This window comes from Eschscholzia californica, unplaced genomic scaffold (genome assembly GCF_041429995.1).
Source record: "Eschscholzia californica isolate CP2 unplaced genomic scaffold, dmEscCali1.0.p SCAF_2, whole genome shotgun sequence".
NCBI classification, from domain to species: domain Eukaryota; kingdom Viridiplantae; phylum Streptophyta; class Magnoliopsida; order Ranunculales; family Papaveraceae; genus Eschscholzia; species Eschscholzia californica.
The window spans coordinates 35,485,337-35,503,277 of NW_028238309.1; the positions used below are offsets into that span (position 1 = coordinate 35,485,337).

General features: G+C 34.8%; 1 protein-coding gene across 12 annotated transcripts; it reads left to right on the plus strand.

Annotated features, from left to right (window-relative positions):
• The first annotated feature begins 7,982 nt into the window (after window positions 1-7,982).
• LOC147557585 (adenylate kinase isoenzyme 6 homolog) lies at window positions 7,983-12,726 on the plus strand. Of its 12 annotated transcripts, none has more exons than XM_086658397.1 (6): window positions 7,983-8,163; window positions 9,003-9,158; window positions 9,395-9,557; window positions 10,669-10,899; window positions 11,975-12,120; window positions 12,215-12,726. In XM_086658397.1, exons 4-6 carry the CDS (start codon window positions 10,690-10,692, stop codon window positions 12,399-12,401), a joined length of 543 nt encoding a protein of 180 aa, XP_086514523.1. In that variant the 5' UTR covers window positions 7,983-8,163; window positions 9,003-9,158; window positions 9,395-9,557; window positions 10,669-10,689; the 3' UTR covers window positions 12,402-12,726. The 12 variants fall into 12 exon arrangements, with proteins under 12 accessions (XP_086514523.1, XP_086514524.1, XP_086514521.1 ...); XM_086658398.1 differs by having other exon boundaries at window positions 9,003-9,107; window positions 9,331-9,557; XM_086658395.1 differs by having other exon boundaries at window positions 9,003-9,088; window positions 9,494-9,557; window positions 10,365-10,899.
• The last annotated feature ends 5,215 nt before the right edge of the window (window positions 12,727-17,941 follow it).

Here is a 17,941-nt window from a genome sequence, read left to right on the forward strand (position 1 = left end):
GTAAGAATTCTAAAGAAGACATTCTTAGCTGATATAATGTAGGCTTTTAAAATAATTTCAAACTAATTATGAATGTAATACAATAATAAAAGTACCAAATTTGTTGTATATAGTTCTCTCAATAAAAAGAAAATTGTTCTATATAGTTGGTTCTATTTTTCTAGGACAGCTATGATTTTTTTTTTTGATGAGAAGACAGCTATGATTTGGTGTGCTTAAACAATTAGCTCAAACTATTATAGTATATATTTTGGGTGGGGGACTATGACGAAAAGACGTAAAAGGGAATTGATTTTTCAAAAAATCACGATAATGTCATCGACGAAAATCCCACCAAATATTTAACTAGCTTCAAAAAGTCTGCTGCCGTTCCACTTTCCTCTCACTCGTACACTCAACCATCCCCTCTCATTAATTTCAAACTCATGTCTCTTTTATTACCAGTTTTCATTTTTGCTTTTTCTCCCAAAGTCTTTCTTCTGTTATTCAAATGGTGAGGAAACACAATAGAGGCTAACATTAAACAAAAATCTGAGATACATCTCTTCTGTTCATCAAAGACCTATGTTTGTATTAATGGTGAAGAAATCAGATCTGGGGTTATTGATTTTGAAAGAATTTGATTTCTTCAACAGATTTGGTAACAGTTTATTATTGATGAAATCAGACTTGTTCGTCTTGTTGATTTGGGGAAGAAATATTGAGATCTGGGTTTGTGTTTCTGTTCTTCAAAGACCTTAGGGCTTTTGTTTTTCAACCTATTTTTCTTGCTACCTTCATACGAATGTGTTTCGGTTCTCACATTTTCTCACATTTCCATGATGTAGATGGTAAACAAACCCTAGGAGGATTTAAATCGGAGGCTATGAAAGAACAAAGGGTCGGGAGAACAAACCCTATGAAGAAAAGGTTAAGTATGACTAAGATTATATTTCGGTTACACTACATAATATCGTGCACCCCTAAAAAATAAATTTACAGTACATAAATGGATGTACTAGGCATTCCGGCACCTGATTCGTTTAGCAGTTTGTATTGATTTTTTTCCTGTCCACCCATTATTCGGAGAACATTACAACATGTACTAAATATGATTTCAGTTCCTATACAAATTTTTGTTCTCGGTGAAGATTTTGTTTACGAAACATGGTTTTACATGGTTTGGTACCTTGTACACGATTTTTTTCCCTATACATATAACAATGGTCTTAAATGGTTTAATTAGTCTTCCAACTGCTCATCCTTTTCAGGAAGCACCTCAGAGACAAACAAACTCCCGGGTAGATCTAAGGGAAAGAGGAAGGCTCCAAAGGAAGCAGTAAAGCACAAAAAAGAACAGACCAACCGATTAAGCAAAAGAACAAACCAACCAATACGTTGACCAAATGGAAGTTTGAAGTTTATGAACAATTAGTTGAGTCCATATGGAAGTTTGAAGTATGAGGGTAATTGATATCTTCCCTTGTTTACAAAGAACGATTGATGATGTTTTACAAATCTGGTTCCCTGTACATATTTTCCAAGACACAGTTTCTTGTTCCATGTACATAATTTTCTGTATATAGTTTTCTTCTCGGTAAATTGTTCACGATAAATAGATTTTGTTATACTAAATTATACTAAGTTGTACTAAGTTCGATTAAGAACATTGACAGTTTTTGCATATATTGTTAAAATCATTTAATTGTGTACAGTAGTACATAACAAAATGTTCTATAAATTTTCAGTGAAATAGTTTACCTTTTTGAATGAATTTATAGCAACATTTTGTTATGTAGAGTACATATTAAAAAAACATTCCTTCCAAAAGGTAAGCTATTTCAATGAAAATTTACACTACAAGAAAAAACTAGTTTAGCAACGAAAATTTGTTTCACTAAAAAGCATATTTTTGTTGCAAAAAAATTTTATCAATAAATGTCACTTGGTCGTAATAGCACCGTCAGGAAAAGTATTTAAAGACCAAATAAAAGTTTGTTACAGAAAATATCTTTCTTGACAAAAATTATTTAGTCATGAAAAATATTTTCAATGACAAAAATGTGTTGTTGGTGAAAGTGTTTTCAACAAAAAAATTTTGTCCTCTCTCTTACCGTTTTTAGATCTGGAGTTTTCCACCGGCGAAGGGTCCTCCCTTCGCCAGAACACTATTTCCTTTCCATTGTAGTTTGTTTCCCCACCATTAATAATCTCTCGTATCTTCCATATTGTAGTTTTTTGCAGAGTTTCTTCTCTGCAGAAAAAGGGAAGAAATCTTCTAACTCCCTCTCTATCTTTCTATCTCTACAGTTTTACTGCGTCGGGGGTTAGATCATTGGTGGTAAAATCTTTGGAGGAAGTGAAAGAAGATTATTATTAAGACCATCATTTCAAATCACTCACTAAACTACGTTATTGGACAAAAGGTGGAGTTCTTCGAAATGTTCCGATAGGTGGTGGTTGTCGAAAATCAAAGAAATCGAAATAAAAAGCGAATCATGATCTTGTTGATGAAAGGGTCATTTTGAAGATAGGTTATTTCTAGAATCTGAAAGTTTTAGTAGTTTGATGATGAGGACTGGTTCGGAAATTCCAAACAGAATAAATTCAGATTATCAAGGATTATGTGATTTCCAAGGATCAGTAATTGATTCCGATGTGGACGATTTTGTTATTATTGATTAACTGATCTTTTCAGAAGAATTCTGATGTTGGTGGTATTATGATATGCGGCTTTACCAAGGATGATTAATCTACCACAACAATGGCAGTCGAGAGGAATGTAAGTTAGTATTTTCTTTATTATTTGTATTTTGTTGACCTTTAGGGTCCTTTCATCCCTGATCTTGAGGATCCTTTTATCTTTCGACCTTTAGGGTCATTTTATCGAGTCGTGTCTAGTCTCATTTCTTTCTCTTCATGAGGCACTTTGCATTTAAAGGTATGTAACTCTCATGAAGTTTTCAGAGGAGGGAAATAATTATGATCATCTATGTAACAATGCGATTTAATCGCTTATGAATGAAATTTGTTTCGCTTGGTTTCAAAAAAAAAACAACAAATTTTTTGTCTCGTAAAATATTTTAGGTGACAAAGTTTTTGTCTCTAAAGAAATTTTCCGCGATAAAATATTTTGCCTAAAATTATTACATTCACAGCAAAAAATTGTCTCAAAAAGTAGTTCCATCAACAAAATAAATTTGTTGCTATAAAGTTTTAGTGCCCACTTAATTTTCTTGCAAATTTGATTTAGTAGATCTCACAAATATTTTGTGACATTACTATTTTGTTACTATATTTTTACTAACAATTTCTTTTATTTCTCGTTACAAATTTTAAACTACCGAACTAATTCATTTTAGAATTTTTTGGGCTTATAGCCCAAAAAACGGGCCCTAATAAGACATTTAGTCCTCTCTAATCCTATAAAGGGTTTCAAAACCAAAAAAATTATATAAATGGATATCTAGTCCATTTGGTGTCATCTAGAGAGAAAACACAAATCCCTAGAATACATATTAATTTATAATACCTATATTAACCTTCTTTATATATAAAATCTGATTTACATTCTAAAATCCAAAATATCTTTTTTCATTTTTATCTCCCACCTTTCTCTCTCCAATCACGTTTCTAAACAAAGTAACCGTGATCTTCATTATCTTCAGTAACCGAAACCTGCTTATTTTCACTCTCTCTAAATCAGAACCGTTTGATAATCATCCATTAATCTCAGAAATCTTGTTACTTCTTCATTAGAGCAGCTGAAATCATCTTCTTCATCGTTTATCAGGTAAAACACATTACAGAAGTCATTTTTCGTTCCATTGAAACAGATTCTGAATCAGATTTAATGTTGCTTTTCTGGTAATGTTAAAGATTTTGTTTTCTTCTTTTCTGTTTAATGTTTTTCATCTTCATCTTTAACTTTGTTCATGAATTTCATTATAATCGAATTTCTCTCTGTATCATCTAATCAAATCTTCATCATTATTCACTATTTTCTCTCTCTAAGATTCATAACCGATTTAATGATGTTAATGTTAAATCCGTCTTTACTGAAGATAATGCGATTAAGAAGTGTTTGTATCTATGTATTTTGTTACTTTTTAGTAGTGTTAGGTTACAAATTTTGATTTTTAGATCATTTTTTCAAATCTTCATCAAGGTCCGTACAATTTTTGATGCAGAGAAGATCTCGTACGATTTGTTATAACTGAATGCAAACGAGGATCGTTTACATTAAATTACATATCATTTTTGATCCAGAGTAGATCTAGTACGATTTGGTTGTAACAGAATGTAAACGATATATAATTTAAACGACATTACGTGATGTTTACTGAACATAACACATACATAACGCAAACATCTTTTGTACGATGGTTTTATAACAGAATGTAAAATATATGTATTTTGTTACAAATTATACATACTTTATAAATAATATCAAAAACATCTTATAAATCTGCATAAATTATATATAATTTATTCAACATTACGCGTACTTTTTCCCCAAAACAGTTAGTACAATAAATGTTCCAAAAATTATATGTAATTTATTGCACATTATACATATTTTTTCACATAACCGTGGCCTTGTGATTCAAACTAAAGTTATGTTTGTCTCCTAACACATTATGAAGTTTAACAAACAGTATGCATAATTTATTCCATTATACATGTCGTTTCTAGTAAATTATATGTTTTGTTGACAAATGTATATGTTTTCTTTTTGTTGTTTTGCTGTTACTTATGGAATTTCCTACTGAAGTTGGTCATTTATTTCCTAGTGGTGCAAAAGCATTTGGATATGCTCTTCGACAATATAGTGTAAACGATTTTTTTGTCATAGAATGTAAACGATGTGTAATTTAAAAAATTTATGTGTAATGTAAAAGAAATTATGTGTAATTTACTGAACAAGATTCAAATACATTTAATAAATTACGTTGTATACTTGACTAACGATGGTTTCCTCGTCATAAATAATACATAATTTACGTATGGGTGCTTCTAAAGGCACCAGATCAAAAGGTTGTTAGCATCCGAAAATTTTATTGACTCGGGTCAGTGGTTGTTGACCCCGAGTTCTCTATAAGCACCTGTTTTTAATGTGGGTGATGTTCACCTTTATTTGTTTCTTTAATCTTCTTCTTCCAAAACAAAATGAATCTCAATTTTTCGAGGGAACTTATTTTTATTTTTTAGAAGTAAACCCAACCACTATAAACAATGTAACCAAGAAACCATGATTTTACACATAATCCATGTCATATAACTCGTTCAACAAAACACGAAGTACATCAGTTCATGGAAACCCTAACTTTTTAATCAAATTTTTAAAGGGGATTTGAAAACCCTAGATTCTTTTTAAGCCCTAATAAGTTACTTAGGAAAAGAAACACATCACTTATCTTTAGTAGAAACTCCATATTTCTCCTGCATCTTAGCAATCTCATCTTCTTTTTTCTTCATATCTACTTTCTTATTCATCTCTGCTTATGCATCTTAGCTGATAATACAAAACTATTGAGTATCGATTCGCAACATTAAACCCTGATAGATGATCAACGACAATGAAATACAGAGAGAATTTTTGTCAGAGACCCATAATCCTTTTTTATTTTCGTCACTTGATCTTGTCGACCATGTTAGTTGAAGAAGTCGGAATTGTAACAAGAAAGCGACCATTGTTATTACCCTCACAATAACTTCGTTTACCTCGATCAAGATATTTTGTCGATTATGATTTGTTAAGAACAAAGCTTCCAAGTTAAGAACTAGAGGTATCATGTAGTCAGAGGTCTGTTATTGAGAGAGTAGAGAGGAAGTCTATTTTTTAGAGAGAGAGAGAGAGGAAAAAGAATTAGTTTTGAAGAAGGTAATGGATAGGGTTAGGGTTAACAGATAAAGGACCGGTGCCTACATAGTTGGTTGGTGCTAATAGAAAAAAGAGCAGTTGGGCTTGGTGCCAACAAAGGTGGATGCTAACAGCTTTTTGGCCCGGTGCCTTTAGAAGCACCCTTTACGTATTTGTTTCATAATTTGTATTCGATGTGTATTTATGTATGAGTGAAAACGAAAATAAATGCTGCTTTAATGTTCCCAGAAAAATATACTATTTCCAAAACTGAAAGTTAAGTGAGAGAAAGTGATATATATATATATATTTTGTATATTAACCCCCAAATCACGCTAAATTGATCCTAGATTATATACTATTTCCAAACCTGAAAGTTAAGTGAGAGAAAATTGTTTTGAATAGAAAAAAAAATTACATAGTAAGATAGAGAAAATTGATTTAATTTTCAAATCTGTAAAGAAGAGAGAGAAAATTGATTTGGAAATATCCGTGGTGATGTCGTTTTGGTTTTGGTTAGGATTTTGGTTTCTGATTGATTCGGATAATATTTTTCTAATAAATTTCCAATTTTATTGGCTAATAAATCTCCATATTAAATCTGTAAAGAAGAGAGAGAAAATTGATTTGGAAAAGTTTGGATTTTGTTTCTAAACAGATTATAAAAGATAGAGAAAATTTCTTGAGAATCTATTTGTTTTTTCCTAAATTTATCCTAAAATCAAGGTACATTAAACCGTTTGAAATTTTTGTGCCGCCTCACATATTAAAATCCCGCGAAAAACGACTGGGACATGGAAGGAATCTATATAATAAGGGAGAAGGGTATCTTTCCCCCTCCTCCCAATGGTCAGGATTTATCTAGACAAGTTTATCTCTAATGGACCAGATTTAATCTCTCAGGATTTGAAGGTTCAGATTTGTGGTGCAAACCAATGAAGGGTGTAGATTAAGAGGGAAAGAAAAAAAAGCATCTTTTGCAAAGATACAGTTTCCTTTGAAAAGAAAACCTTTTCCACATAGCCAGTCCCTCAAATCAAACACAACACTCTAAGGGTGGGAATTTAGCCCGAGAGCCCGAAACCCGATCCGGAACGCCCGAGTTCGAAAAAGAAACGAACAGCCCGAAGCCCGAGACGGGCAATACCCGCCCAGCCCGTTTGATTTTGGTGGGCGGGCTTGGGCTCCCCTTAAAAAAGCCCTACCCGAGCATAAAGCCCGAGTATAAAGCCCGCTCATATAACCCGGTTAATTTGGAACGTTAGATCATAATATGAGAAACTAGCCGTTAGATCTGAGGGGTTAGTTTTAGGGTTCCCTATATAATGGTCACAACTATTTTAGCCTAATCTTTACTACGGCCGTCCAAGAAGTTAGAGAGGAAGACGTGAGAGCGAGAGAGAGAGAGAGAGAAAAACCAAAACAGAGAACACATGAAGATTAGCAGCATTGAAGATCTACAAGAAAAAGTAATAAAAGAGTGTAGAAGACAACTCAAGAAGAATCCAAATCTGTAAAGCTTGAAATCTTCCTTGAGATGAAGTTAACAATCTTTTCAGGGTTAGGTAGTTATGTTTTTTAATTTGTGTAGATCTGTATCTTTTTCTTTTTATTTTGATGTTAATGTATGTGAAGCTTGAAATCTTTCTTGAGATGAAGTTAACAATTTTAGTGTTATAGTTAGTGATTTCTATTTTTTTAATTTTTGTAGATCTGTATCTTTTTTTTTTTATGTTGATGTTAATGTATAAAGCTTGAGATCTTCCATGAGATGAAGTTAACAATCTTTTTCGGGTTAGGGAGTGATTTCTGTTTTTTAATTTGTGTAGATCTGTATCTTTCTCTTTTTATTTTGATGTTAATGTATGTAAAGCTTGATCTTCCATGTCATTCATGAGATGAAGTTATCTTTCAGGGTTACGGTTGGTGATTTCTGTTATTTACAGAAAAATAATATTTGAAGATGATTTACCCGATACCCGGCCCGCTCGAAGCCCGTTATGCCCGTCATGGGCTAGTACCCATGGCGGGCTTTGTGCAACAAAGTTTTGGTTTTGCCCGGCCCGAGCCCGAGCCCGCCCGATAAGTCATTTGGGCATTGATATATGGTACCCGAAACGCCCGAGCCCGGACTAGAAATACCCACGGGTGCCCGAGCCCGGCCCGATTCCCACCCCGATTCCCACCCCTACAACACTCCTTCCCGCCCAAGTTCTCTCTCTCTCTAGCTTTCTGTCGACCCCTCTTCACGTCTGCCTCTCCCTTTCTCATCATCCTCGCAGCAGTCTCTCTCTAGCTCTCTGTCTTACCCTTTCAAAAAGGTATCCCTTTCTCTTTCTTTTTCTCTCTCTCTCTCTCTCTCTATAACTTTCACAATCTCTATCTAGGGTTTTGATTTTGTAAGTTGAACTTTGGTAGTGATTTGCTATTTCTATTTTAGGGCAATAACTTAGAACTTTCACCTTATTATTTAGGTTTTGCTAAAATCTGTTTTGGTTGATGGTGATTTGCTATTTCTATTTTAGGGTAATAACTTAGAACATTCATCTTATTATTTAGGTTTTTTGCTAAAATCTGATTCATATAGTTTTGCTAGAATTTAATTCATATAGATGATCGCCTCTTTCTTATTATTTAGGTTTTGCTATTATTAAGGGTTTTTATTTAGTTTCGAACTCTTTCTTATTATTTAGGTTTTGCTAGAATCTGAATTTAGTTTCATATAGTTTCTCCTCGATGTTCGCCTCTTACTGAATCACAATGAATCGAAGTTCTAAATATATCGCACCAACCTGCAACACTAACTTTTTGGAAGCCCTACTCGCCTCCCTCACACACACACACACACACACACACACACACACTCTCAGATAGAACTTTTTTTTCTCTCTCGATGTACAGTTTTGGTTTAGGGCATCAAAAGAGATCAAGATTTATAACATCTTCCATGTTTTTTTCTACTTCATTTTCTTCCATTTGTCTGTATAAATGGTTGTTTATGTAAACAATTTTGTTGTAAACAATAACCATATATAACCTCTTTCTCTTTGTTCACCTCTCTCGCACACACGCACTCTCACATGAAAAATTGATTAGGGCTTCCTGCCCATCTTCTGCTTTCTCTCATCTTCTCATCTCACATCAATCTCTCCACTTGCAGGTATCTCTCACACTCTCTCTCACACACTCTCTCTCAGGTTTCAAGTCCCGGGATCTGGATGTAGGGTTTTAAGGGGAGCAGTTCAGGTGCTTCTTTTTAAAAATTGTTTGTTATGTTAAATTGAGATTAAATTTGCTGTTTAGGTTAACTTGCAATGTAGTTTTAATGATACTTGATAATAGTTTGGGTTTAGGTTAGGTTAACATTGAAGCTTTAAGGTTAACTTTTCGGTTAACAAAAAGTAAACTTTTAGGTAACTTGCTATGTTAGTTTTAGAGAATGTTTAACAAAGTAAATTTGCTAGGTTTAGGTTAACTTGATGTGTTAGTTTTGATAACTTTGTAGAATGTTTGGCACAAAGTAAAATTGATAGGTTTAGGTTAACATTGAAGTAAATTATTATGATAACGCGTAATATCACAAACTCTAATTTTGTCATTTCTCTTTATATATCCTTTGCTAATTTTTTTTTTGCCTATTTCTCTCTACAGTTTGGTAAGTTCCTTTGTCTGCTAACGTTTGGCGTGACTTCGTCCTTCATTGCAACTTTCGCAGGTAACTGTTGTCATTTGTATTGTTTGTTGGATTTTGCCGTCTCTTTTCCTCTACGTTTATGCTGAATTTTTTGTCTATAGGGTTCAAATGTTATTTATGTCATTATTGGCATATTTCCTACCATATAATTTTAAAAAAAATATATAGATCCAAACGAATTAGTGTTCAAGTCTATTCAGTCACTACTTGCATGTTAATCTGAACTCTATTTGTTGATATGTGTGTTTGTGATAATTTCAGTTGTTTTCCTTTACTCTTTAGAGGGTTTCTGTTACGGTTCATCTCAAGCTCTCTATCCGAATCTATGGGGCTTATTTTGATGGTTAAGTTACTTTGCTAAAGCAATATTGATATTCGTAGAATAAAATTTATAGAGTTTCCTCATTGTAATTTCATACTCTCATGCAACAGATTGGTTCATAAGCTCTTAGTGGTAGGGTTATGCAAGAAGAATGAATTTATACTGCTATCAATTAGGTTAAGACTTAATTATTGTTAAGTTGGTTATAAATGGTCAATATCACAAAAGGATCAAAGAAAGGGGCAGTTTTGGTACAGGCGGTTATTTTGTTCCTTGACTGGAGTTGATTTGCTATGACGACGAGGAAAGTAGTATAGATGTTGAATACAATTTAAGCAATCAATCTTTAGCTGTTGCTACTTAACTTCAAGTAAGAAATTTAATAGTGGGTAATAATAATCATAGATAAAGATGACTAAAGAAGAACCTAATAGAATCCGTTAATTTGTTAGTACTCTGTTATTCTGTTTTGATGTTCTTCTGTTTTGATTTGTTTCTTTACCAAGGATTTCATGAAAGTCGTGGACGATTATCCGGTCGTCGGTGACAACTTCTCCGACATCAAGGAAAAGGGAACGAGCGATGAAATTACGAATATTTAGAGAAAGGATAATTTTTTTGAAGAAAAATATCAAGGGATAAAGTTAACTGACCGTTTAAAAGAAAAAATTATTTGTTAATTAATGAAAAATAGGAGACCAAAAAAGAAGTCCCAAAAAAAATCCCTCAAATAGTCAACTTCCTTGACTTCTTCTCTAGGCCCCTTCTTTTGTTTGTCCACTTCCACTTACTCGTATTTCTTAGGTTCAGAGGTTAGAAGAGTGTGAAATCATGGCGCAGAATAGCAGCGGCGGCGGTGGCAGGAAGAAACCCAACATTTTAGTGACCGGAACACCAGGTACAGGGAAGACCACCACTTCCTCTCAGCTCAGTGAAGTGACGGGGCTCCGCCACATCAACATCGGAGAACTCGTCAAGGAGAAGAACTTGCACGATGGTTGGGACGATGACCTTGATTGCCATATTATCAACGAAGACTTGGTAATCTGTCCTTTAACCTCTTACCCTAAATTTACCTCTTCTAGTTTCTTCTCCTTACTTAGTGTTGTTATTGCTCCTATCGTTCATGAAACCCTAGAATTAAAACAACTACTAATTTAATCGTTTAAACTAATTGTGTTCAATGTGTTGTTATAGTTATGATTGTGAGTAAAGGGTTAATCAAATTCCCCCTTCAATTTAATATTTTGTGATAGTGTCAGTAGCTAGGGTTTTTGTTTCACTATTAACTAGTTGAGTGCAGTCATCAAATTTTGGATTAATAGAAAGCAAAGAAAAGTGTGGATAAGTGGGTGAAATTGTAGTTTAAGTTTGATCTATTTGGTAAAGAGTCTTTCACTAAAAGATATATTTTTGCATTGATCTAAGCGTGAGTTAAGAGTCGGAATAGGATTACAATATGTTACAAGAGGATCTGAATACTGCTGCCCTACGATAATTAACTGTGAAGAAAGACGTGAAATGTGTAACGAGACTCCTAGGTAACTTTAGATTTACTTGGAACTTCGCTCAGGCTCAGCTTTGGCTAACCCATGTTGAGTTCGGTGAACTCTCTCGAGTTCACTTCTTGTTTTTTCATTTCGGTTAAGATATTTAGAGACAGAAAAGGTGTGAGGAAGCTTTCATTATACATAACATGTACACATTAAATGAGTTTTATCTCGAGTGAAGACTCAGCTCGACTCCAGCATGATCAGCCAAGTCGATACCGAAGTTGGAGGTTGTGCTAATGGCCTTTAGTGCTTTACTAGTTTAGACTTTGAGTGTGGTGATGCCCATCCAAGCAGGTTTTAGGACTTTCATAAATAAATCTTTAGTTAGATATGAAACTTTGCATTAAAAATAACGCCGTTCTTGAAGGTGTATTCAATATTAAATTAAATGATGTCTATAAACCTAACAACCTTGATAAGTAAGCATTATGAAAGTCTTGGATCATTTCCTTTTATATTATTTATCAACATGTGGATTAGACTCGGTTGATGTTATTGACATTCCCAGCATTTTAGTGACATTTAAAACCAAACAAGTTGAAATTCGGATTACTAAATTGCAGGTATGTGATGAGCTTGAGGATATAATGGAAGAAGGTGGAAACATCGTAGACTATCATGGTTGTGATTTCTTTCCTGAAAGATGGTTCGATCGAGTTGTAGTCCTTCAAACTGATAATACCATTCTATATGATCGCTTGAGTAACAGGTTATCGGGAACTTTGAATTTCATTATCATTTATGTCAATATATAGGTTCACTTTTTTCGCTAGAAATTATACTAGACTATGTTTATCCTGCAGAGGTTATTCCGGATCAAAACTCACTAACAACATCCAATGTGAAATTTTTCAAGTGTTGTTAGAAGAGGCAAGAGAAGGTTACCAAGAGGAAATTGTTATAGCATTGCAGAGTGATTCTATTGACGACATAACTAGTAATGTATCTACGTTAACGTATTGGGTCCAGGAGTGGGGCTCGGCATCCTAAGCAGAAGGTCCGTTCCGGGTCTCCTCCAGATTTTTAATTTGGGAAGTTAAATGCATCTCGTCTATGATAGGATTAATACATATCTATATTTGGTTTGATTGTCTTGGTTTCTTGTTGGTCGAGTATGTTGATGTTGAGAAGTTATAGTTTTGACAGAGTTTTGCAGATTATTTTTAGTATCTTCTAGTTTTGTAGAACTTTAAAGTTCCAGAAGTTCTTAACTTTGAAATTCCAGAACTTTTGTTAGAATATTAAAGGGTCGATTTTAAACGTATGTTCAAAATAATTGGTTACGATTACAATACATTGTTTTATGACCCGGAAATTTAAATATGTTCAAAATAATTGGTTACGTGAGCTTCTATGTATTCCGATTCATGGTTATGTATAACTATTCCGATACCTGCAGTTTCATTTATGTTACTGAATGATGTATCTATGTTTATTTTTACCCAATCTTGCATAGGCGGTGTCCATCTTTCTTGCATCACCTTTGTTCTGTTTTGAGATTTCTTTTTATAGTGAGGGAAATTTGTAATGATTGATATTATTTGTTCTAATGAGTTGATTTCATGCTGAAAGCAATGATCGCATCTAATTTCCAAATGATCCACATTATAGTCGCCAAATGAATACCATTATGTGTTTGATTGAATTCAGGGTTATGTTCCCAATAGAAAATCCAATCTCGAATCGAAGGAATCTGTTCTGAGATGATATTAAAGTAAAACCAAATGTTTTTAGCTAAAGGATAGTGTAGAAGTGCATGTTCCATTGATTCCACTACATTGCAGTTAGGACAATTTAGATTATTATCAAGTTATTTTCCTATCCGCTCCCGAACCGGGAGGGCTTTAACACATATTTTCCAGATAAAGAGTTTAATTCTAGGAACTACTTGGATAGACCAAATAAAATTCCAGTTGGGTTCCAGCTTAGAAGGAGAGTTCATACTGATGGAGAGATGTCTATACATAGATTTGACCGAGAAGTTACCTGACTTGGTAAGGGACCACCTAAGTTGGTCTTCATTATTACAGTCTATAGGAATAGATAGGATTAAGTTTTTAGTTCTTTCGTCGAGAGTGCTATTGAGAAGATCCTCATTCCAATGGTTCTGGTCTATTAGTTGAGAAACCTTAGTAATCTGTGAGTTGTAAATATTCTCCGGGGGGTTGTTAAGAGTTGGAATCCAATTATCTTTCCAAACCTCTATGTTCTTCCCGTTTTGGACCTCCCAAAACGAGAGTTTATCTATATTATGCAAGTGCTTACTGATGTTTTTCCAGTGCCACGAGTGATGATTCTTAGCTAAACCCGGGTGATCGCTATTGTTATAATATTTTGACTTAAGGAATTGAACCCAAATAGCTTTAGGCTCAGATTTGATCTTCCAAGCTAGTTTGCTCATCAAAGCTTGATTGTCCAAATCTGTGTTGTGAATTCCTAGCCCCCCCCCCCCCCCCCCCCATTTTCTTAGGGGAACAAATGGAAGACCAACTTTTAGTGCATATGCCCTTAGACTTACCCCACCAGAACGACTTTTGCAAAGTCGAAATGCTTTTGCTTATGCCTTTAGGAAGGGCAAAGCATTGCATCTGGTATCGGGGTACAGCTGTCGCGACTGTCGAAATGACAATAGTGCGACCCGCCTGAGAGAGAAAGTTATAATTCCATTTATCTAATTTGTTTTTAATTTTCTCAATGAGGTCCTTAAAGACCTTCTTCTTTTGTGTTCCTATGAACAATTGCGCTCCTAAGTATTTTTCCGATGTGGAGGCGTATTTAACTTTGAGGGTTTTCGTAATTAATCTCTTGAATTTAGGGAGTGAATTCTTAGAATAGAAGATGTTGGATTTATTATAATTAATCATTTGACCCGACGAGTCGCAAAATATCTTAAGGATGGATTTGAGAGTGTGGATATTATCTAAGGAGTTTCTCCCAAAAATAATACAATCATCAGCAAAGAGGAGGTGAGATAGGTTTAGGCTGGGATTATTAGTGGGAAAACCCTTAAAATTGCCCCCTTCGTGATTAGCATTGATGAGTCTGCTAAGAGCTTCCATGGCGATGGTGAACAGAAAGGGAGAAAGAGGGTCGCCTTGTCTAATGCCTCTCGAAGGGTGAAAAGTTGGACCTGGGCGACCATTCACAAGGACTGCCATAGTGGAAGTGGAGATACAATGTGTGACCATGCGAATCCAATGACTCGAGTACCCTAGTTTAGACATGATATCAGTCAAGAATTTCCATTCTATTCTATCAAACGCTTTGGGCATATCCAACTTAAGTCCAAAGTATCTGGTGGCTCCTTTCAAAGTTCGAAGAGAGTGGATGATTTCTTGACCTATAATCACATTGTCCGTAATCTGCCTACCAGGGATGTACGCTGCTTGGAATGGGGAAATAATATTTTTTAAGGAGAATTTAAGTCTATCTGCTAGTATTTTGGTGATGATCTTATAAGTGGTGTTTAGAAGGCTGATAGGTCTAAAGTCTGCCGGGTTCTGTGGCGTTGTGGTTTTAGGAATGAGACAAATATGGGTATGATTAGTTTCCGGGGGGAACTCTGCCGGGTTCTGTGGCGTTGTGTTTTCATTGATTATGTAACTATAAATACCTATTACATAATCAATGAAAACACACAGAGAATTCAATTCTCAATCCAAGCTTTGATCGTTCATCTCTTCACTATCACTCGGCTAAACCGATTTAGTCTTGAAAGAAAAGAGAATTGATTGTATTGATTTCCTAGCTATTACATAAGTTCTTTATATAGAGTTACATAAGAGAGAAGTTTTATCAATTGGACAATGTGGCACTATGCATTCTAACATTCATATATTCTAACATTCCCCCTCAAACTAATGATTTTTGCTAGTGAAAAATTCATGAGTTTGCTAAACAAATTGAAGATGTTGGACTTAATTTGATCACGAAGGCATCATTGTGAGGTTGTTGAGTTGTTGATTTTGTTGTTGTCGATTTTGTTGTTGTTGTTGATTTGTTGTTCTTTTCTCCATTGGAAGTCCATTTGAAGAAAAGTTGGCTCCATTGCCAGGTTTTGTTGGCTCCATTGCCAGGTTGACCCCATTGCCAGGTATTGTTGGCTCCATTGCCAGGTTGGTCCCATTGCCAGGTATATTCTCTATTTAAAGAGAATTGTGTTCTCTATTTAAAGAGAAGTTGGATGATGAGTCATGAAAATGTCTCATCTGAATCTTATAATTCGGGCTAGTTAGTCCAATTCGGGCCTTTACTCTGATAATTTGCTTGTTTCTCTTTCCAGGTGTCTTTTTCGGAATTGTGCTCGAAAGTTAGATAAAAACGGGAAAAAGTCACACAAAAGGGCAGTTTGGTCATTTGAGAATTCTGGTAATTTGGCCAATATTGATGATCGGGTGAAAGTATAGTTCATGACGAGTTCGTGGGTGAAAACGGAGGTCGAATCGGAGTCCGGATAAGAAAGAAAGACCAAGTCAAAATTTGTGACAAAATCAGTTGACCAAAGGTCCACATGGATTTCTCGAATGCCACATGGCGACAGATGGACGGTAGAGTGTGCGCGAGGGATGATTTCGGGACTAGCAGTAGGCGCTTAGGGTTTTCTTTGTTGTGTGAGATCCGGTACATCATCGCATCATATTTCTAGTACACTCGCTCACATCTGACGGACAGAGTGTTGGGACGAGCCGATCAGTTGGACAAGACGGTTTTGAGTTTTCTTTCGATGTCCCGTGATGCACCAAATCGCTCCTTTACTGCCAACACCAAAACCTGCGTCCCCACGTGATTGGTGTCAATATTTTAGGAAGTCTGCTGATTGGGAAAGTTCTTTTTATCTCTCTCCTCCTTATATCTTTTTTTAGAGAGAAGATTGACTCTAAATATAGAGAGAGAGTCGTGAGATACAGAGAAAGGAAAGAGATTATCTCTTTAAAAAGAAAGAAAACTAACAGAGAGGGAAGGAAATAAAGAAGATTTTCGTGGAGATATTTTAAGAGAGAATACTCTTTGATGTTTGGTGAGATTAAGAGATTGAGAGAGATGAAGATATAAAAATTGACAGGGAAAGGAAAGATGGAGATGATCGGCAGTCGATTTTTTTAGAAAGAATTGATAGAGATATTACAACAGCAGCTCGGTTTTGGGAAGATATTTTTATAAAAGAAACCAAACCAACCACGAGGAAGGGGGCTCTCCACGGTTTAGAAGACAGGGAGTCGGCCATTGAAAGAAGAGACCGAGAGCTAGAGAGAGAAAGTGAGAGAAAGATTTTTCTTTTCTGTTTTCTTTTTCTTCTTCTGCCATCCTTCTCTTTGTGAGAGAGAAAAGGATAGATAAAAAGAGTTAAGAGAGAGAGGTTACTGTTTGTAGAGAGAGAGAAAGAGATTGAATTATTTATAAAATCCATTGAAACCATCTTTTTCTTCTTCTTTCTTTCTTGTTTCTGTTAGAGAGAGAAAGAGAGAGTTATAGTATTGTTAAAGAGAGAGAAAGAAAAAGGTTAGAGTGAGAAAGAAGTAGAAAACAATAGAGAGAGAAGAACCAGTCGAGGAAAATAATTTTCTCACCAGGAAACCGTTTCCGGGAAGAAGAGAAAATTATTTTCCCTAAGGGTCTGTTTGGAAGAAATCAGCAAAACCAGAAGGAAAATACCCTTCCCTAAGGGTCTGTTTGGCTGCGCAGAGGGAAATTTAGTGAAAAAAAGGTGTTTCTTCTCCGATTCTTTTTCTTTCTTTAATGTTATTATTTTCCTTCTCTTTAATCATTATTATGCTCTCATCCATCATGAGTAACTAACCTATCAATCTAGGGTTAGGATGAAACCTTAGTATCGCGTAAATGTCTGACTTTTTCAACTCATACCAAAGACCTTCAAAGTACCTTTAAATGAAAAAAATTGATTTCTCTCATTTAAATTCATGATATTTCTTTCATTAACTATACTTATATTTTGATGATTCATGTTTAGACTAAGTGTCTTTAATGTCTCATGCTTAGGATTTGATAGTTAATAGTTAGATTATCACTTGAATATTTATTTTTGAAATCAAAGCATTATATTTTGTTCTAAGAAAGTTGTATTTTTCGAGGATGATAGATTTGTCTCTCCTTGAGTTATAGAAGATCGGGTTGTCACTAATTAGGCAATAATTTACGCATATTTAGGTGGATTCCGAAACCCTAGACTTTCTCCTCATAAAACTCCTGTAGAACTTTATTTTCCCGTTATTTTGAATTATTTATTATTTTTCCCACCACAACATCTTACACCGAAGAAAACCTTATTAGTCATAGGATTTAGAATAGATTGGCTTAGTCTCTGAGGAACGAATCGGACTTACCGGAATTATCACTTGACGCCCGTATACTTGCGGGTGGTGACCTATTTAGGAAACTTTTTAGGCCCATCATTGGACAACTATAACCCGTTATCCGGGTGGGCGGGATCTACTCCGTTGATGTTTTTCATAGCCTTCACACATGATTATTACTCCATCATCAGTGCTATAGAAAGCAAACCCTAGATCTTG

Bases quoted from the DNA above. Each gene is read 5' to 3' on its own strand.
- LOC147557585 (XM_086658397.1), top strand. From the start codon at position 10,690: ATGGCGCAGAATAGCAGCGGCGGCGGTGGCAGGAAGAAACCCAACATT. The intron at 10,900-11,974 runs GTAATCTGTCCT...ACTAAATTGCAG, and splicing joins ATATTATCAACGAAGACTTG to GTATGTGATGAGCTTGAGGA. The intron at 12,121-12,214 runs GTTATCGGGAAC...TTTATCCTGCAG, and splicing joins TATGATCGCTTGAGTAACAG to AGGTTATTCCGGATCAAAAC.